The following is an 18580-nucleotide window of genomic DNA, read 5'->3' on the forward strand; positions in this document are numbered from 1 at the left end:
AAATTCAGCAGATTAAACACCACAATTTAGACACTGAGAAGCAGTTTGCATGTAAAACGATCCAGGTTTAAACATATTTAATGCAAACACTGACTAATGAGGATGAGATCTTGTCAGAATATAGTGTTTATAGTCGATGAGACACACGCACCCGCTCTGATGTGAGATGAGAGGCATGCAGAGAAATGCGGATGGACAACAAACACTGCTGCACATCAATCTCATACAAGACAGTCAAAGCACATTGCGGTCAAAATTCAAACTCCATTGCATATTGAGTTCAGATTTGTTTTCCTAATTGTGCATGCACTACGTCCAGCAATTCAAATACTTAAAAAATAGAAGGCATATTTTGATTTTGCATTTTTCTTTTGGGTCTTGGTTGATTAATAAAGAGCATTTCCTGTTCTTAAACAGACTACACATGTGCACTTATCTGCCCCATGCACTCATACAAACTAAATAACAACTTATGTAATATACTCTAGGGTACAGATGCACTTGTATTATGAAAAATCGTTATATCAAGGGAATTGTGATCTATTTTTTCACACAGCTAATAGAATCTGTGTTTTAAACAGTTATTTAAACAACATTTTAATAAGTAGCCTTAATTTTATAAAAAAGAAGACACCAACTAAAGTAGGTTAAGAGAAATCAATCAAAAAAATACATAACTGGTAGTTGTTTTTAACATGTTACAAAAGTTTTGGTTTACCTTCAAAGTGATGCTTTTAGTGCATTACTCTCTCTATGTTTGACTCAATCACAATCATATAATGTGATATCAACTGACACTGCTTATGATTGAAATACTGTACTACTGAAACATTTCAAAACAACTGATAATTATGAGCAGGTGTCTAAACAAACATCGCTGGTTTGCTTACAGCTAAATGGTTAGTTACAAAGTTTGATTCACACCAGTTCTATGATAACTTGCTTTCTGCCACTTGGCAAAGACATTGAGATGATGCACTGTCCATATATAGGCACTGCTCAGGCTGAGAGTTCAAACATGGGTCTTACCGCTACTCCCACAGTCAGCACAGGACAGCAGCTCCTCAGGCCTCTTGTCTCGATTGGACTCCTTTGTGCCCAAACAGAAGCTGCATATGGGTATGGGATCAGCACGTGGCTACAGAGAGAGAGAGAGAGAAGGGGGGGGGAGAGCATGCATTTAATTGATGTAAACTTTACTGGCAACATTTCTTTAAATTCCTCTTAGATCAAAAGTACAGTAAATCATTTTACGTACACGCACACGCCAAGATTTGAAACGCAGTACGACTATTATTAAACAAGGCACATGAGTGGCATAGACAATGAGTACAGATTGGAAGATAAAAGATCTGGCATGTGTTTTGATTAGCTTTGTTTGAATATCGGGTGTCAAACTAGACAGGTGGTTACAAACCCAGGGAGCCGGCTAGTTATTAAGCATGTGATTATAGAGGACAGATACGCAGTGCCAGATATAAAGCAGTTCCTGGCAGAGAAAGAGCACCAACACGAGTCTAATCAATCTCAAATCGCTCCGTTAAACGAAAACGCACATCATAGGGATGTTAGATGTACTGATACTTTAGTACCAAGATACTATTAAGAACAATACTAGCCTTTCTGCAGGCTGCTGATCCAAATGATCAGACCTGTGAATTAAAATTAAATAAAAAACAGAAAAAAATAAAATAAAAAATAAAATAAAAATAACATTTATAAAAGTTTGGAGTCAGTAGGATTTTTTCCCCCAAAATCAGCACGTATAAAAGTGACGAAGAAACTTGCAAAGTTGTAAAACACAAGGAGGTTTTTTTACCTCCTAAAAATTATCATAGTTTCCACAAAAATTTTAAGCAGCATTACTTTTTTTGGTTTAATAACAGGAAATCTTGAAATGTTTCTTGAGCACCAAATCAGATTATGATTCAATTCAATTCAATTCAAATTTATTTGTATAGCGCTTTTCACGATACATATCGTTGCAAAGCAGCTTTACACAAAATTGACATTTTTACAATATATGTAGTAGTAGCTTGATGTACATATGGCAGAGATGTGTGGTAAAGATCAATTAACGATGTAATCAAACAGACAAAGAACACCATAAATTAGTAGCAGAATTCGGTAGTGCTGTATGTTTTCAGGGTTGGCATTATGATGATTTCTAAAGGATGATGTGACTGCTGAAAAATCAGCTTTGCCATTACAGGAATAAATTACATTTGTGACCACAAAACCAGTCATAAGGGTCGATTTTTTATTGAGAAATTTATACATCATCTGAAAGAAGAACAAACAAGCTTTTCATATGTGTGGTTTGTTAAATAGGAAAATATTTGGCCAAGACACAACTATTTGAAAATCTGGAATCCGAGGGTGCCAAAAAAATAAAAAATAAATAAAATAAATAAATAAATTAATTAATTAATTAATAAAAATAAATAAATAAATAAATAAATAAAATAAAATAAAATTACTTATTTTTAAAAAAAAAATATTAAACTGAGAAAAATCGCCTTTAAAGTTGTCCAAACGAATTTCTTAGCAATGCATATTACTAATCAAAAATAAAGTTTTGATATATCTACAGTAGGAAATAATCAATATCTTACGGAACATGATTTTATTATCCGAAAGATTTTTGGTATAAAAGAAAAATCTATAATTTTGACCTATATCAAAAATTAAGTTGATACATTTACAGCAGGAAATTTACGAAATATCTTCATGGAACATGATCTTTACATAATATCTTTGGCGTAAAAGAAAAATCGATAATTTCGACCCATACAATGTATTTTTGGCTATTTCTACAAATATACTGATGCTATTTAAGACTGGTTTTAAGATTTAAGATTTTATATTTATTTTAAATTGTAATAGTATTTCATAACATTACGGTTTTTACTGTATTTTTGCAGCCTTGGAAAGCATAATATAACAATGTATGTTGTTATTGTGCCACCCCTAGTACATTCTAGCACTGGACATTGTAGTGTGTTCAGGTATCCCAAGATCTCTAGAGAGATCAGATGCAAATCTAGACGCAGAATGCATGAGACATGATACCACAAACAGGAAATTAAATCCAAATGTCTCTTTGAATTTAGGAGGCATGCTGCATTTGACTACTGTAAAGATCACATTCTTGTGTAAAAGGCAGCAGCCAAAACAACAGACATCAAAAGCACATACATGCAATAAATCTGGTACTACTGATGAAAGATAAAGGATGCCCAGCAGGATGTGTGTGCACGTCATCACACACACACACACACACACCGCCTTGCCGTATCACCGAGCGCTGTGATACACAACGCTGAGCCTGTGTAAATATTGGCAATGGGATGTTATACAACTGCGAGAGGTGTAGCCAGTGCCCTCTGAACGAGGGCAACGCAAGGTGCTGATGCCAAAAGAAGATTAGAGGGAACCGAACAGGCTCAGCGAATAGCTCTCGAGATAAGACTGTATCTTTCCTCCCACGAAAGCCTGTGGCATGCAGGACTCGTGTAGTGGAGATCAGAAAAAGGTTACATAGAATCTAACGGCAAAGTCTGCCACCACACCCTCGTGTCTCCAAACAGTTGCGTCTAAATCTCGGCACGGGTTGCGTAAGCCCATTCAAGCCCAAACCCTTCGAATCAGCGTCAGACACTCACAAAAACACGCCGGCCTCCAGAGAAGAGGAACCGGTAGAACTTGAGAGTAAACAAGCAAGCAATTCGGCTCAATTCTCTCCCAAAAGGCTTGTCAGCAAGAGACGGAGCGTTCTGTTGGGGGATGGTGTATATTAGATGCAGATGGGGCATTAGAAGACGGAGTAAAACTACATCTAGTGGGTATGTTCTCTGTACCATCTCAAGAGAGCCACTCAGGCTGAGCTCCCGCTGTGCCGTGTTGATAAATATTGAGTGTCTGTTCTGGTGAGAAACCTGTTGAGAGTAATGCCAGACTAATTGTTTTATGCAACAGGCAATCAATCCCTAGCCTATTAATCATTTTGGCAGACCATCAATTTGCAGATGGGTTATTCATAAACATTGCAAGTTTTCATTTAAGTGCCAATTGAAAGGCTCCAATCGATGGCCCCTGAATGATACGCGCAGCTCTTCATACGAACGACGAGTCGGTTAGTGCTCAGAAATAAATGTGCGCTCATTGCCTATAAAGGGCTTCTCTCCCCGAGGGCAACGTAATCACGATACACAACAAAAATCCCACCATGCACATAATGCTTGACCTCAATTGCCTCCAAACAATACATCTGTATTCACGCACAGGAGGGGAAAAGCACAGGCACCGCCGCCTCGTAGAAATACAAATAAACCCTCTACTGCAGCTCTGCACACCACATCATTCAATAACATTAGCGCTAAATTGATTTCAATGGCAGAATTCCACTGCCTCTCGTTGGATTTATGCAGCACATGAAACGCGCTCATTTACTTCACACGCATAGTGTGTTCATGCGCACAATGATTAAATAAAAAAAGCATAGCTACTTGAAAGCCTGGCATGCTTGACATTGAGTTAGATATGATCTGAAAGTAAGCTACTTGATATGTAGGAAAAACCAAACAAAAATAAACACGCAGGCCGTTTCTCAAATGATTTCTTCGTAGCACTCAGACTTAAATATATGATGTGAATGTGCAGCCAAACTATCATTATGGCGGTGATTATATGCACTATTTAAGCGTCATATAAATCCCGCTCAAATCCAAACTGTTTACCCATCAGAACTAGAAGTACCATCACGCGTTCTCTCCGCTGCAATTTATACGGCTCAAATTTACAACAAACCTTCAGTATAAATTTAACACCTCTGAGAGTGGCAATCATAAATACATGGGCATTTACTGCTAACTTAATGCAGAGCCGTAACCACCATAGACATTTAGGCCTATTAAAAATAGCACATTAGCATGGGGTTCTCAATGGCAGACACTTGAATTTTACTTAAAGCGACAGTTTCACCCAAAAATGAAAATTCTGTAAATTCCTTACCCTTATATCATTCCAAACCTGTGTGACCTTTTTTTCTGCAGAGCATAAAAATATACAATGGAGGTCAGTAGGTTCCAAAAAAAGGTACGGTGTTGTTTGGTTCCCAAAAATCTCTTTTCAGTTCCACTTTCACAACCATGAGCATTTAGACTAAGTTTAGAACTGCACACTTCTTTTACTATTGCTGCAGTGTTTAGTACTAAATTGGCCAAAACTGACACACAGACAGAGTTAATGAAGAAAATACAGTAACCCACAATGCACTCTAATTGGCTAGACGAGGGGTGCTCAACCCTTTTCCTGGAGAGCTACCTTCCTGCAGAGTTCATCTCCAACCCTGATCAAACACACCTGAACCAACTAATTAGGATCTGAAGGAGCACTTAATAATTACAGACAGGCGTGTTTGATCAGGGTTGGAACTAAACTCTGCAGGAAGGTAGATCTTCAAGAAGAGGGTTGGGCATCCCTGGGCTAGACCTTCCATTTCCAGTGTGCTGGATTAACCAAAAGTTATGACAGTGACAAATTTAACATCTTTCCTGACTGATGAGATTGTTAGACATGTGACAATGCCACACACTACTGTTTGAAATATGTACTATGCATAGGGCCCTATAAAATCTGTTGTATTTTTTTCCCCAAATTCAACTTTTTTCCAAATTTTAATTTAGTTTTTTTTCCATTTTAATTTTTCTGGATTCCGTTTGTTCCATTTAAATTTTTCTGGACTCTTTTTTTAATGGTTAAATTACATTTTATTAATCAAAAAAGCAAGTCTAATTAATTCAAATGATGAAACCTATACAATTTGACATCAGTTTATCAAAAGTTTAACAAAATTGCATGTTAAGGGCCCTATGAAATATTTCATTTTTTTCTCACCTTCTGTTTTATTGTTACCAAATTCTCTTTAAGCATGTCTAATTATGTAAATGCATAAAAACAATTCTACTTTTTAAAACTTTAACTTTTTAAAAAAATATTTTTACAATATTTACATTTTTCTGGTTATCAAATGTAGGCATAAAATATTAATTTAATTTATCCTTTAAATCAAAAGAAAATTAAACTTTATTTTTTGGAAAACAAAGTTACTTTTAAAATTAAAACATGAAAGAAATATTGTGTGATTATTCCTTAATAAAATAAAGTTTTAATTTTAGTAATAATAATAGTAGTAGTATTAAGTACATTCTCTTAAACAATAGCATGTGTCTACAAGTTAAACCAAACTTTTATTTTGACGGGTTGCCGTGAATACCTTTACATTGTGTGTATATGATTTGACAATAGTTTCTCTTAAAAGAAATGCTCATGAAGAAACTTCATCTGCACCATTCACACATGGAAACATGCAGAACATGAACGATTCATATTTAAATAGTCTTTTTGCTCAATATTTAAAGATACTAGTCCGTATTGTGATTTTATTTACGTGTAATGCCCCACTTGAGATTAATTCATACAAACTGACAAATTCTGTGACATTCTGCATTATACAGTAAATTCAGTTAAAAACAACAACAACAACAAAAAAAAAAGTAGCATCCCATTCTAATCCTGGCCATGGTTACATATGTTACCCTGGACCACAAAACCAGTTATAAAGGAACCATTTTTTGAAATTGACATTTATACATGAAAGCTGAATAAACAGGCTTTCAACTGATGTATGGATTTGTTATGATAGGACAATATTTGGCCGAGATACAACTATTTGAAAATCTGGAATCTGGGGGTGGAAAAATATCAAAATATTGAGAAAATCACCTTTAAAGTTGTCCAAATGAAGCCCTTAGCAATGCATATTACCAATGAAAAATTAAGTTTTTATATATTTACGGTAAGAAATTTACAAAATATCTTCATGGAACATGATCTTTACTTAATATCCTAATGATTTTTGGCATAAAAGGAAAATCGATATTTTTTTACTCATACAATGTAGCTATTGCTACAAATATACCTGTGCTACTTAAGGCTGGTTTTGTGGTCCAGGGTCACATATTTGAATGTACCCAACCTAGCAACAAAACTACATTGGACACCAGGACAAATTCTCCACGTCAGTGTGAGCACAAATATGTGCTGGCTGATGACTACACCCTGCTGAATACTGTGACAAATATGTGATCTGGAATGTTTGCAAAAGGAACATTCCACAGATGACACAGCATTCCCATCTAAAACGGGCAATAATAGCAGACAAGTCTAGATTTCACTGAGGGACACGAGTCCTTTTACCTTTTACACTCAGCTCATTAATTAACAATATCCTTCTATTTAAGGCAACATCGCAAAGCAACACCACAAACATGCTTTTCTCAGTTGTTTTGTCCACTAAGTGGAGCTAGCGCACATCCACACCAGGCTGATGACAGGACCTTCTGTGCCATGTTTGGCTCTGAATTAAAGGCCAGTGAATCCTGACTACAGCGGCTGCACTGTGAACAAGCAAGCGCTACAGGTGCAAGTGTGCAAAACATGCTGCGAAACGTGTGGCTGTGACGACCACAGGGGCACGTATGTGTCTTTATTTAAACAATGCAGAAGTGAAATGCTTAGAGGAAGAACATGTGGTTCTCTCTGATGTTTCCATTAGATGTGTCAAAAAACAAAACAAAAACAAAACTGTTACTGCCATTTGTGGTACGTGATGCTGCAAATTCACTAGTCTAACCAGTCTCAAGTGTAATGGTTGTTTATAATTTAGCCCCATGCCAGTTACTACAGATACATATATAGCAAGAAACATGTAGAAATTAGTAAATATGTAAAAATAAGTAAATAAATAATAATAATAATAATAATAATAATAATAATAAAAAAAAACATACTTGGCATAATAAATGACAAAGTTTATTAGATTAAAAAAAAAAATAACTCTAAAACTACATTTGGCTTTACTTTATTAAACTCAAGACTAATGAGACCAAACAAAAAGTGTGTAAATGAGTTCTACATAATTACATAAATACATAAATTAAATCTCTGGCTTGAATCCTTCAACATTTCTTATTCAATAGGCCTTCAACATGTTACGAATTGCATGTGTAGTGAATTGTTTAAACATCAATACATGTGGTTTTATAAATAATGTCATAAAATATGATCAATGATTACACACCTGTGACCTAGTTGTTTCAGAAACTCTAGATAAAAGAACTTTAAGAAGCACAGGCTACTACTCTTTGGTTTAGATAAAAGTCAATAGTATCTCCATCCAACCACCCACCACTATGTTTCTACTGGTGCAGAAAAGCTAAGTATGCATACTTCGGCATGAGGCCAAATGTTGCGAAAAACAAGCACAGTGTTTCTTATGAAGTTAATGAGTATGTATTTCAAAACTAGGGATATGCAAAAAGTGTTTAAAATAAAGAGGATCATTTAGGATTTATCTTTTCCATGCAAACTATCTAACAGCTAAAGGACTTTGTGCTAATTAATCAAAATGAAAACAGACTGAAACTTGGGAAAAACACTAGCTAAACTAGTTGGACAATATATCAGCTTGTTGGGCAATTAGTCAACCTCCGCAAGGAGAGCATGGGTTTGATTCCCATGAAATGCATGAACTGAAAGACAAACTGCAATGTAAGTCACTTCGCATAAAAGCATCTGCCAGATGCAAAACATTTAAGGCTACGTGAGCCATTATCTGTTGCAAACACTGTGAAACGGAGTAATGATGATCAGTAAAAATCACTTAAAGCAAAGTAAACATGAGCTTCATCCCACATTAAACGTGATTGCTGCGCCTCTTATCTACATAAGCTTCCTGAGATCGCACCTTGGATAGCCACAAGTACAGGCATATCGCTGTTGAATGGCGGCGTACATGCGGTTATGCCTTACCCTCATCCCATAACCAGACACTGACAGTAATTGACACGTAAATTGTGTGTCTCTTGGCTCGGCTTGTGTGATCCAATCCAGTGACATGCACATCAGCATCATCTTTCAAGCGGTTTGAGACCAAATAGAGCCAGAGAGAGAGAAGTACAACTTTATTTAAGCCTGACGACGTCTCATGCTTCAGTGTGAAAGAGGAATGTAGGGCAGATCTGTTCTAACTCTGACCCGTGACTCGTCCCATTACATTTTCCAACAGCTCTATTAGCTCATCCAGGCCTCTAAAGCCCTGGAACTTAACGAGGATGGCAGGGCTATTACATTACCATTACTTCATTCAGGTCAGTCTGCCTGAGGAACAGCAACATGGCACATGCTCAGGTATCTGAGACTCAGGTTAGCTAAGTGACAATTACTCCAGCACTAATTAAGCCATCTCCACTTCAGGCTGTGTCTGACCCTTGCTAATTATGCATATATGTGGTGGCAGTCGCTTAATGCTTAGGGACTCGAGTTGTTAACACAAAGCAAACAGGTTCAATGGCAACAAAAATTGATCCAGGAGCTCTAGAGTTACAGAGATCTCAATCTTGCCCCATCAATAGTGACTTTGAGGAAACCACTAAACCCAAACAAGCAAGTAAAAACCGAACCACTGGCCTGATTAGGCCAGCAAAAACATTTGTGTGTTTGCTTCTCCTCTTAGTCCAACTTGCACCTTAATGTGCATCTCAGAAAACATTAGCGAGTATGGGTTTCTTCACATAAGCCGCAGGCTCTTTGAGACTGCTGTGCAAACAATAATGCTGATTGAACAGTTAAAAATATACCAGATACACTGAAAGAAAGCGGTACTGCTTTGAAAGGAGCATTTAGCAGAAGTCACAGAGGATGGAGATGACATCAAACTTCTCAGTAAGCTGAACCAACAGTCTCAAACTCAAAAGAACAGCAATTTCAACTGTGTGGGTTAGCATTCATTCATTTTCCAACTGCATTTTTGGTCTTCTATACTCCTACGGCTGCATCAATAAACCCCAATATGCAACTTTATACGAATGCAAAGCAACTTCACACAGCAAATGCCAATGAGTGTGAAGACAGTGGGATGACATTTGCAACCATTACTAGCGAAACCACAACTAGGAACGCCAACTTGCAACTAACCAGCGGCAAAATGCCAAAGTCTTTGGTGATGTACCTCTTAGACATCAATCAGAAATGCAATCCTTTTAGCAACATAACATTTTGATTCAAGATTTAAAATTTATTGCAAATCTGTATTGAGTTACATGCATGTATGTTAATTAAAAAATAAAATAAATAACACAACTTGATGTTTAGGCTTGTCAAATCAAAACTGAAACATGGAGAAGACCAGCAACTTTATGGTACCAACTGGACTATTTGATTAAGTTTTTTGTGTACTATTGGTCGCAGCTAAACTTTTAAGACAAAATTCGGCAGTTTCTTAGGGAGACGAAAGTAAAATGCACTGCTAAGACCATAATGGCGTAATGAAATTTCTAGAAAGTGAGCAAATTGCATCGGCCACAGCTGGTAAACAGCGGTCTAGTACCGTTTCAACACCATTACTGAAGAACAGATGTAATCAGCAAAGCTTTAACAGACCTTCATTGAATTACTATCTTTTAAACTAAGCAAGAGTTTCAAGAACGTCAAAAAGAGAGGCCAGCCATGTGATCTAATACACCTTCAACGCAAAATCTAATCCTGCCAGCTAATGGGACAAAAGAAAGACGGATTTGGCCCTCTCTTTTCTCATAATTTAACCCCTCACAGAATATGATAAAGAGGCCTGGAGCAGCTGCAGACTGACCAGTCCCCAAGCACACAATTAACAACAAAAGAGCCCTTTTAACGCATTGAGCTAATCAGCAGCCAGCCCACCACTGCAGTCCCCCTGAACCATCTGCAAGACGGCAGACCGTCTCCGTGATTGTGAAAAAAAGACTGGCACCATGCTATCATGTCCTAGGGTCAATGAAGCACATTGCTTAGCAACAGTCAAGCCCCCGTGCATGGAAAACAAAAGCTTTAGCTTTCAAAGAGCAACTCAATAAAGAGTGGACAAGGGAATGTGCTTCAAGATTTGATTACCAAATGGCCTCTGATTGTTCGCTGACCACTGTAGGAAAAGAGAGCATTAAGAGCCACCTAGCATGGACCTTAAGTGACCGGCAAGTCATAGACAATGAAACACTCTTACATTTTCATTGGCCTGTAGACTATAGCTGCATTGTGTCTAGAAAGATAGATATGTAGCTCAAAGTGAACAAACGCTATATATTAAGTCTGGAAAAGCCAATCTAAAATGCCACGATTGGTTTAGGAATAATTTAAAAGCTATTATATCTTTTAAACAGTTCAAAACAACCAAATACACAGGACACCAGAGAAGGGGAATCTGTAGGATTCTTAATAATCCCTGTAGTAATAATTGTGTTATAATAGGCTGTCAACATTTCACATCATCTTCAAATAGTTGAGTTCACAACAGAGCCAGCATAATGTAGTCAACATAAAAACAAAATCCCATTTACTTATTAATACACAATCATGGTCTTGTTAAATAATTATTCAGTGCACATTATTCCAAGAAAAAAAAAAAAAAAAAGTTTATCTTAGTAATGTTTTATCGCTCAGCCTCTGAAACTTTACTGCTGACGTCACAAAACAACTCTTCCTTTCAGCTTCATTCGGCCACGTAATGGGCACATTTCACAATCCAACAAGTTTAGTTCACAGCCTACATTTTGAGTCATTAAATACACTTCAAATGTTTTACATTACAGATGTAGAAAGGGTTGCAAATGCTCTTTCATGTTGACTTAAGGTTTTTAAATATGGAAATCGCACCAGCACGGTCTGGATGATGAAGCTTCAGGACAAACACAGTAACTCAAAAACAATTCCTCAGCTCAATAAAGCACGGCTACTCCAACATCTGTAGCGTATCATGCCCTCATTTAGAAAACTATCTTGGAGCAAACCAAAGATGATTTAGGAATAAAAACATGGTCTGCTCAGTTTTCACACAACATTTCAATCACACAATGTTCAAGTCAAACCCAACTTCACTCATGTGGATGACAAAGCGGTTTGGGACCAATGGTGAAGAAACCCTTTACCTAAACAATGAGTTAGACTATGGTTTCAAGATATTTCAACAATTTAGGACAACAAAGCCACTTCTGTATAGTTAAGCCCTGAAAAGCTACAAACACTGGCCTTTAATGACTGACTTCCTAGATGTTACAACCTCTAAATGACTCTGGTGACGCATGAGTATTTCTGGAAGGAGTATTTCTGTTACTGACACTTGTTGTATACACAACAACTCTGCTGAGGTCTCAAAACAGCAGTCCATGCTAACAAGCTAAACTGTCTGTTTCAAACGACCGTAAATTCGTTCATGGGTAAAAACTTGGCTTCAAAGAAGTTGTGAGACTTTGCATTTGCAGAAACAATAAAAAAAAAAGCACACAGAGCCTGTACAGATGCAAAAAGTTGTAAACGTACCTGGTCTCTCTCGTGAGGGAGTAGTGTCACAGGTGGGAGGTCGACACCAAAGACCCCCAGGCTCCTGAAGCATGCTTTGCCTCCCAGCCCACCACTGTTCATCCTGTAGAGCGGCCCATCCTTGAGCAGCCGCCCGTTGTTAACCGCCCGCTTAGCAGCTAGCCTCAGCCTCTGCTGAAACCTGGGGTTTGCCACAACATTCACCAGGTCGCCCTGGCTTCTAAGGAATCTTTCGATGTTCCTTAGAGAGGAGCCAGCCGGGACGCCCAGACCTTCGATAGCCCTCCTAAGGATTTTATTCCAATCCACATGACGCAGATCTCCCGCAGGTATCACAGATCCAAGCGAGACGGGGCCAGAGCCTCCCAGCTTGAAAGGCCCAATCCTTCCCGGGTTATCCGGGTCCTTGTACGAAGCGCACCCTTTGCTGGTAACCTTAAGGATGGATCCATCCTTCACAGAGAGCTCCAGCTGCTGGAGTACGACGCCCTTGTCTAGTCCATGTAAGGTTGAGACGGCATGGCAAATCCGCTCCTCCGAAGGCCGCTGCTTCTGCCTTTTGATCTTCTGAATAGCCTCAAGAATCCACTCTGTGTACAGGGGATTGGCCAGTTTCACCATGGTGAAATAAGTTGTTTCATTAAGGTGTGATCCATGAATACATTCCGTTTCTTTTAAGAGCGAACAATACGCATCCACAAACAAAAGCCAGCCATTAGTACATTATGCCGAACAGGATATGGGACTGATGTAACTCCTCAAAGATCAGACTGGCTATTCATTTCTTTTCCCTTCTGTCAAAAAGAAAAAAAAAATCCCTTGTGGTTGTAATTCCAAAGTCAGAAGACTTGCTGAAAATCCTTTCGTGTTGCACCTGTGGGTGTGAAGAGAAGAAAAAAAGAAAATACATGTTACTTTGCAACAAAACAAACTCTCTGCAGAGCCACTCCAGAGGTAGTTACATGGGCATGGCAACTTGATCCAGGGGGTTAGGCTAACCAACACTACCACTCGTTTACATTAGTCATACTTCTGCATTAGTCATACTATTTCACACAAGGTTTAAAAAGAGAGAGTTTTCAAAAAAATTTGTAAAAAATGAACAAAAAACAGTATTGTTATATAAACACTGTCATAACCAATCATATATATATATATATATATATATATATATATATATATATATATATATATATATATATATATATATACACACACATATACATATATATATATATATATATATATATATATAAAAATCACATCCAAAACAAAAGTTTTTGTTTATATAGCATGTGTGGTGTGTGTACTGTGTATATTTCTTATGTGTATTTATATACATATGCATTACGATATATTTAATATAAAAATATATTTTATATATATATATATATATATAATTATTATTTTTTTTTAACATATAAACATAACATTTTTCTGAAATATAGTCATGCATACGTGTATTTATATAATTAATATTTTATATTATATATATTTTATATTAAAAATATTTAGTGTGAGTGTGTGTGTATATATATATATATATATATATATATATATATATATATATATATATATATATATATATATATATATATATATGTATGTATATGTATATATATATATATATATATATATATATATATATATATATATATATATATATATATATATAATTATTTTTTTTATTATATATATATATATATATATATATAAATAAAAATACACAGCACACAGATATATATTATGTAAACAAAAACTTATTTTGGATACAATTTATCGTTTGATAAATTTTGTAACTTGAGCACTGATATACACACAAAATTGTAAATCTATATACTAACACTTGTTTATTTATATTTAATAGTTACACACATATTTTATTCATATATTTAAACCGGCTTAGTTAAACATTACACATTAATTTTCTTTTGAAATTTCTTTACCCAGCCCTTAGAAATGGAACATGTGACTTCAGGTGTAAGTTGCACACATTCCATAAAAGGAAAAATCACCAGTCTAAACCAGACAGACCAGTACAACCATGAGATTAAGATGAACACGTTAATTCACATTTTGATAAAATGCGAGCCACTTTATGGGAATTATAGCTGATACTCCAAACCTACCTGCCTATCTACCTACTTAGACAGCAAAAATTCTGCACGTGTTTACGATGCCTATAAATGCACTCAAGCTAGGGAGCTCACTAGATTGAGACATTTATTTACTCCAAAACTACGCAACATTTTTTTTGTGCACATTACTTTTTTTTTTTTACATTTAGCTACAAGCTAAAACACAGTCCACCGTGCATAACACAACATTTTATTAAGCTCATTGATTTATGACAGTGTAAAAACCCAAACAGCAGAGGCAGAGGAAGAACAGTGCTGCGAGCAGCCAGCAGGTGACATGCATTGAACAATTTCTCAAGAATTCCTCCGCTCGCCAACAGCAGCCGTGTAAACTCAACCACAACTTATCTGCCATAATATTGTTATATAAAAAGCCTCGCACACAAACTGAGGGGAACACTTGACCCATTCCTCTTAGACATTAGATCCGGCCTAAACAGATCCAAAAAAAGCTACGGTAAATAATTGAACGACGCAACTCGGTTAGCCAGCAAAATAACCAAGAAATAACTCGAGTTTAACTGGGGAGGCATGACAGCACACACAGAGTGTGTTAGCAGAACGTATAAAAACAAGACAAGCGATGATAAAACAAAGTCTCGTTGTGGGTGTTCAACTCAAACTTAAAAACACAACACACAGCGCTGTTTAAGCTTTGACACTTCTTTTAAATCTAGTCTACACTCTTCCAGCACTGGTCACAAACTACGACTTGGCCATGACATTTCACATTAAGAGTCTAGCAACATCATCTCTAAGGTTGACAGCTAAAATAAAATACAGTATCACACACGCATACTGACGTTCGTACTTCAGCCCGAGTCCTCTGATTAAAGCCGAGATAGAGAGGTAAAGTCAGGCGAATCTCAAAAGCATTCGGCTTCTTATCTCCAGCATCGGCTTCTAAACAGCCCCGGAGCTCAAGTCTAGCACGCTAAGCTAAAGCTGGCTAAATTAGGTTATGCTTTATGACTACTTCCGACAGATGACTATCTATAATTTATGATGACAAAGTCAACACGTCAATTAACCCACGGTCTCGCAAACCTTGTTTTCTGGACGCTTTAATACGGTGGACAGGTCAGGTGACTTCGCCGCTTTGCCCGGTCGCGTTACTAAACAGACGCCATTTTGTTACAATGTTGTAGTTTACATGAATCCGACATGACACTGATTACAACCCAATGGAGTCTCATTAAACCTTACCTTCACAAAGACGGTCCCGCCCAAGAAACTTTAATATTGGTTAGAAAGGGCAAATACTTATCCCTGGTTTGATAACCAAAGTGTCAATCACAAGGAAACAGCTCGGCCTCTCGAGGAATCGGTTGGCTTCATAATCTGTCAATAATCACTTGACCCGCCTCTTAAAGGGACAGTTCAACACCACTGAACATTCTGTCATCATTTACTCACTCGCATGTTTTTCCAAACCTCTGTGACTTTTTTTTTCTTTCTCCCGTGGCGCACAAAATAAGACATTTAGCAGAAAGCGAAGAACTGACAGGCTCAATGATTATCTACTTTCAGTGTTTGTTTTAAACAAACAATAAAAGTGATTAATAACTGAAGGCTGTCGTTGCACCATCTCACACGGGATTATTACAACACGAGATGGAGTAAATGACAATATTCTCTCTCTCTCTCTCTTTTTTTTTTTTTTTGACAAACTATCCCTTTAAGGTGTCAACTGCTCTTTAGTCCGTACTGCGTATGGAATGCGATACCTGCTATTCTATCCGCATCCGAAAAGCAGTTAACGGGAATAGCGGATAGAATATTTGATGATCACGTAACATAATGAGTTTAAAACTACTTGATGGCTCTTTAATGTAGGATCAGGCGAAAGTCGCTCTACACCTTTAAGAAGGCTCCCCCCTAATGAGCATCGCACAACACTGCAATATGAGCAGATCGACCTAGTCACACTTTTTGGAGAATAATGTAATGGTGAATAATTAGTCCACCAAGTGCTCGAGTTAGCCCTGGCATTCCCCGTCCTGTGTGCACTGTAATCCAATATTCTAATTAGTTTGCACTTTACAAAAGACACGGGAGGCCGTGAACTACCGAACGCGCGTACATCCTCACGAAGGTACCGTGCACGCAAATAGGCAACATTTATATATCCTCCTGCGAATGCCTTAACGGATGATGGCATATCATTCCTCCCGTAAAACGCTCATAGGCAGCAGTGAAGCCTGCTGTTTGTTTACGCGCTTCTGTCCAAGGCATGCAAAACGCACTCGCATTGCAAGCTCAAGCAACTGAGAACAGATAGCATCTGGAAAATTCCATTTATGCGGGTCAAGCAGTAGCTTGCGATACTTGCGCGGTTCGCGTAACCCAATAACCTTAATAGCCCGAATTAATTTCTCCGCTCGCGTCAAGTTACATCACTCACGACAAGTTAAACTTGAACGATTAAAACATGCCACCGATAACAAGCCACTCAAGACTCCGCCGAGATAAATGCCCGACAACGCTGGCAAAGCGAACATTTACCTTTAAGTTCCTCGCACGATCTCTCCACGCTCCCCGTATAAGCAATAAAAACACGCTTATTTGCCAAGCTGATGATATATGCGTAAAGTAGCCTGATAAATCCAATAGGGTCCTGTTTGATTCGGAAGATGAACGCACGCGTAGGCAGAGGGAACCTGATAACAACTAATTGAAAGGTTAATCTACATAGGAGTCTGTGACAAAGTAGTACCCTCCCCTTTCGGCACTCCATCAGCCACAGAGGAGGACTAACTCGCTGTAACCGCTATGTGACATCACATCGCTCATTGGGAAACAATGTACATTGTTTCAGACTACATGGCATGGGTGGGAAAAGAGGAGACATAATGCGCCTTGTCTGTAAAGAGGAAACTTTTAATATCACTTATTGGAATATCAGCGTATGCATACAAAATCGTCTTTGAGTTGGCATATGCAATCATGCTAGATTTTAAACCGTATGGGGAAAAACTTTTAATATAACTCAACACACGCATATATGCATAATTATAATAAAAGTTCCACACTGTTTAATTACACGTGGCTTTATAATTGCTCAGAAGGTGATGCACATGTAATTAATGTTTGTTTGCAATATAAATACCAACATCAATTAAATACAGTTGAATGTGCTTCACCCCAGTTTGATAACCTAAACTGTTCCGCAACAAAACCCACTGACAATTTTCAAAACCCATGGGTTCGCCCTGCGGTGAAAATTTGGTGTAGCGCAGGGCAATCTGAACCTGGACATGTTACTTTTTACGGCGCCTGAAAGGAAAACAAATTGCACACTAAATAAAACTTGAGCCGTGCAGGATGTGGTTACAGTTTGGCAAAAGCCTTCATATTGGCTTCCAGCAAAGCCTGATCAAGGTGATTTGACACCAAAGGGTTGTCTTCAGTTGTCTTTTTTTTTTTGAAACACCAGGCTGAGCTGCTTACAGCAGCTGGTCTGGGTGTGATGTACTAACACGACACTAAATATTGTGTTAACTTACAATTACACCGCCGTCAGTTGAATCCATTTTTTCTACTATTTTAAAGGGGTCACGACATGAGAAACCAAATTTCCCTTGATCTTTTGACATAGAAGAGGTCCTTTGTATGCTTAAAGGAGAAGTACACTTCCAGAACAATTTACAAATAATTTACTCACCCCCTTGTCATCCAAGATGTTCATGTCTTTCTGTCTTCAGTCGTAAAGAAATTATGGTTTTTGAGGAAAACATTTCAGGATTTTACTTCATATAATGGATTTCAGCTGTGTTACCGATTTTGAACTTCCAAAATGTAGTTTAAATGTAGCTTCAAAAGGCTCTAAATGATCCCAGCCGGTCTTATCTAGCGAAACGATTTTTTTCTTCTGAAAAAAAAAAAAAAAAAAAAAAAAAAAAAAAAAAAAAAATCTGTATACTTTTTAAGCACAAAAGTTTGTGTAGCACAGGCTCTGGGATGCGCGTTCACGACACTATTGAATCACATCGAAAGGTCACGTGGAACTACAGACCCAGTGTTTACAA

General features: G+C 37.4%; 1 protein-coding gene across 6 annotated transcripts in view; it reads right to left on the reverse strand.

Annotated features, from left to right (window-relative positions):
* The window catches only part of kat6b (K(lysine) acetyltransferase 6B), a 35251-nt gene extending 17975 nt beyond the window's left edge, over positions 1-17276 (reverse strand). For 3 of the 6 annotated variants that reach the window (XM_051125543.1, XM_051125542.1, XM_051125538.1), the window contains exons 1-3: positions 15600-15740; positions 12415-13288; positions 1030-1138 (exon numbers count right to left, since the gene is read on the reverse strand). In XM_051125543.1, the coding sequence (XP_050981500.1) occupies positions 1030-1138; positions 12415-13035 (730 nt within the window). In that variant the 5' untranslated portion in view covers positions 13036-13288; positions 15600-15740. The other 3 variants (XM_051125539.1, XM_051125541.1, XM_051125540.1) reach the window with 3 other exon arrangements.
* Between the last annotated feature and the right edge of the window lie 1304 nt (positions 17277-18580).

Source organism: Labeo rohita, chromosome 13 (genome assembly GCF_022985175.1).
Source record: "Labeo rohita strain BAU-BD-2019 chromosome 13, IGBB_LRoh.1.0, whole genome shotgun sequence".
NCBI lineage: Eukaryota > Metazoa > Chordata > Actinopteri > Cypriniformes > Cyprinidae > Labeo > Labeo rohita.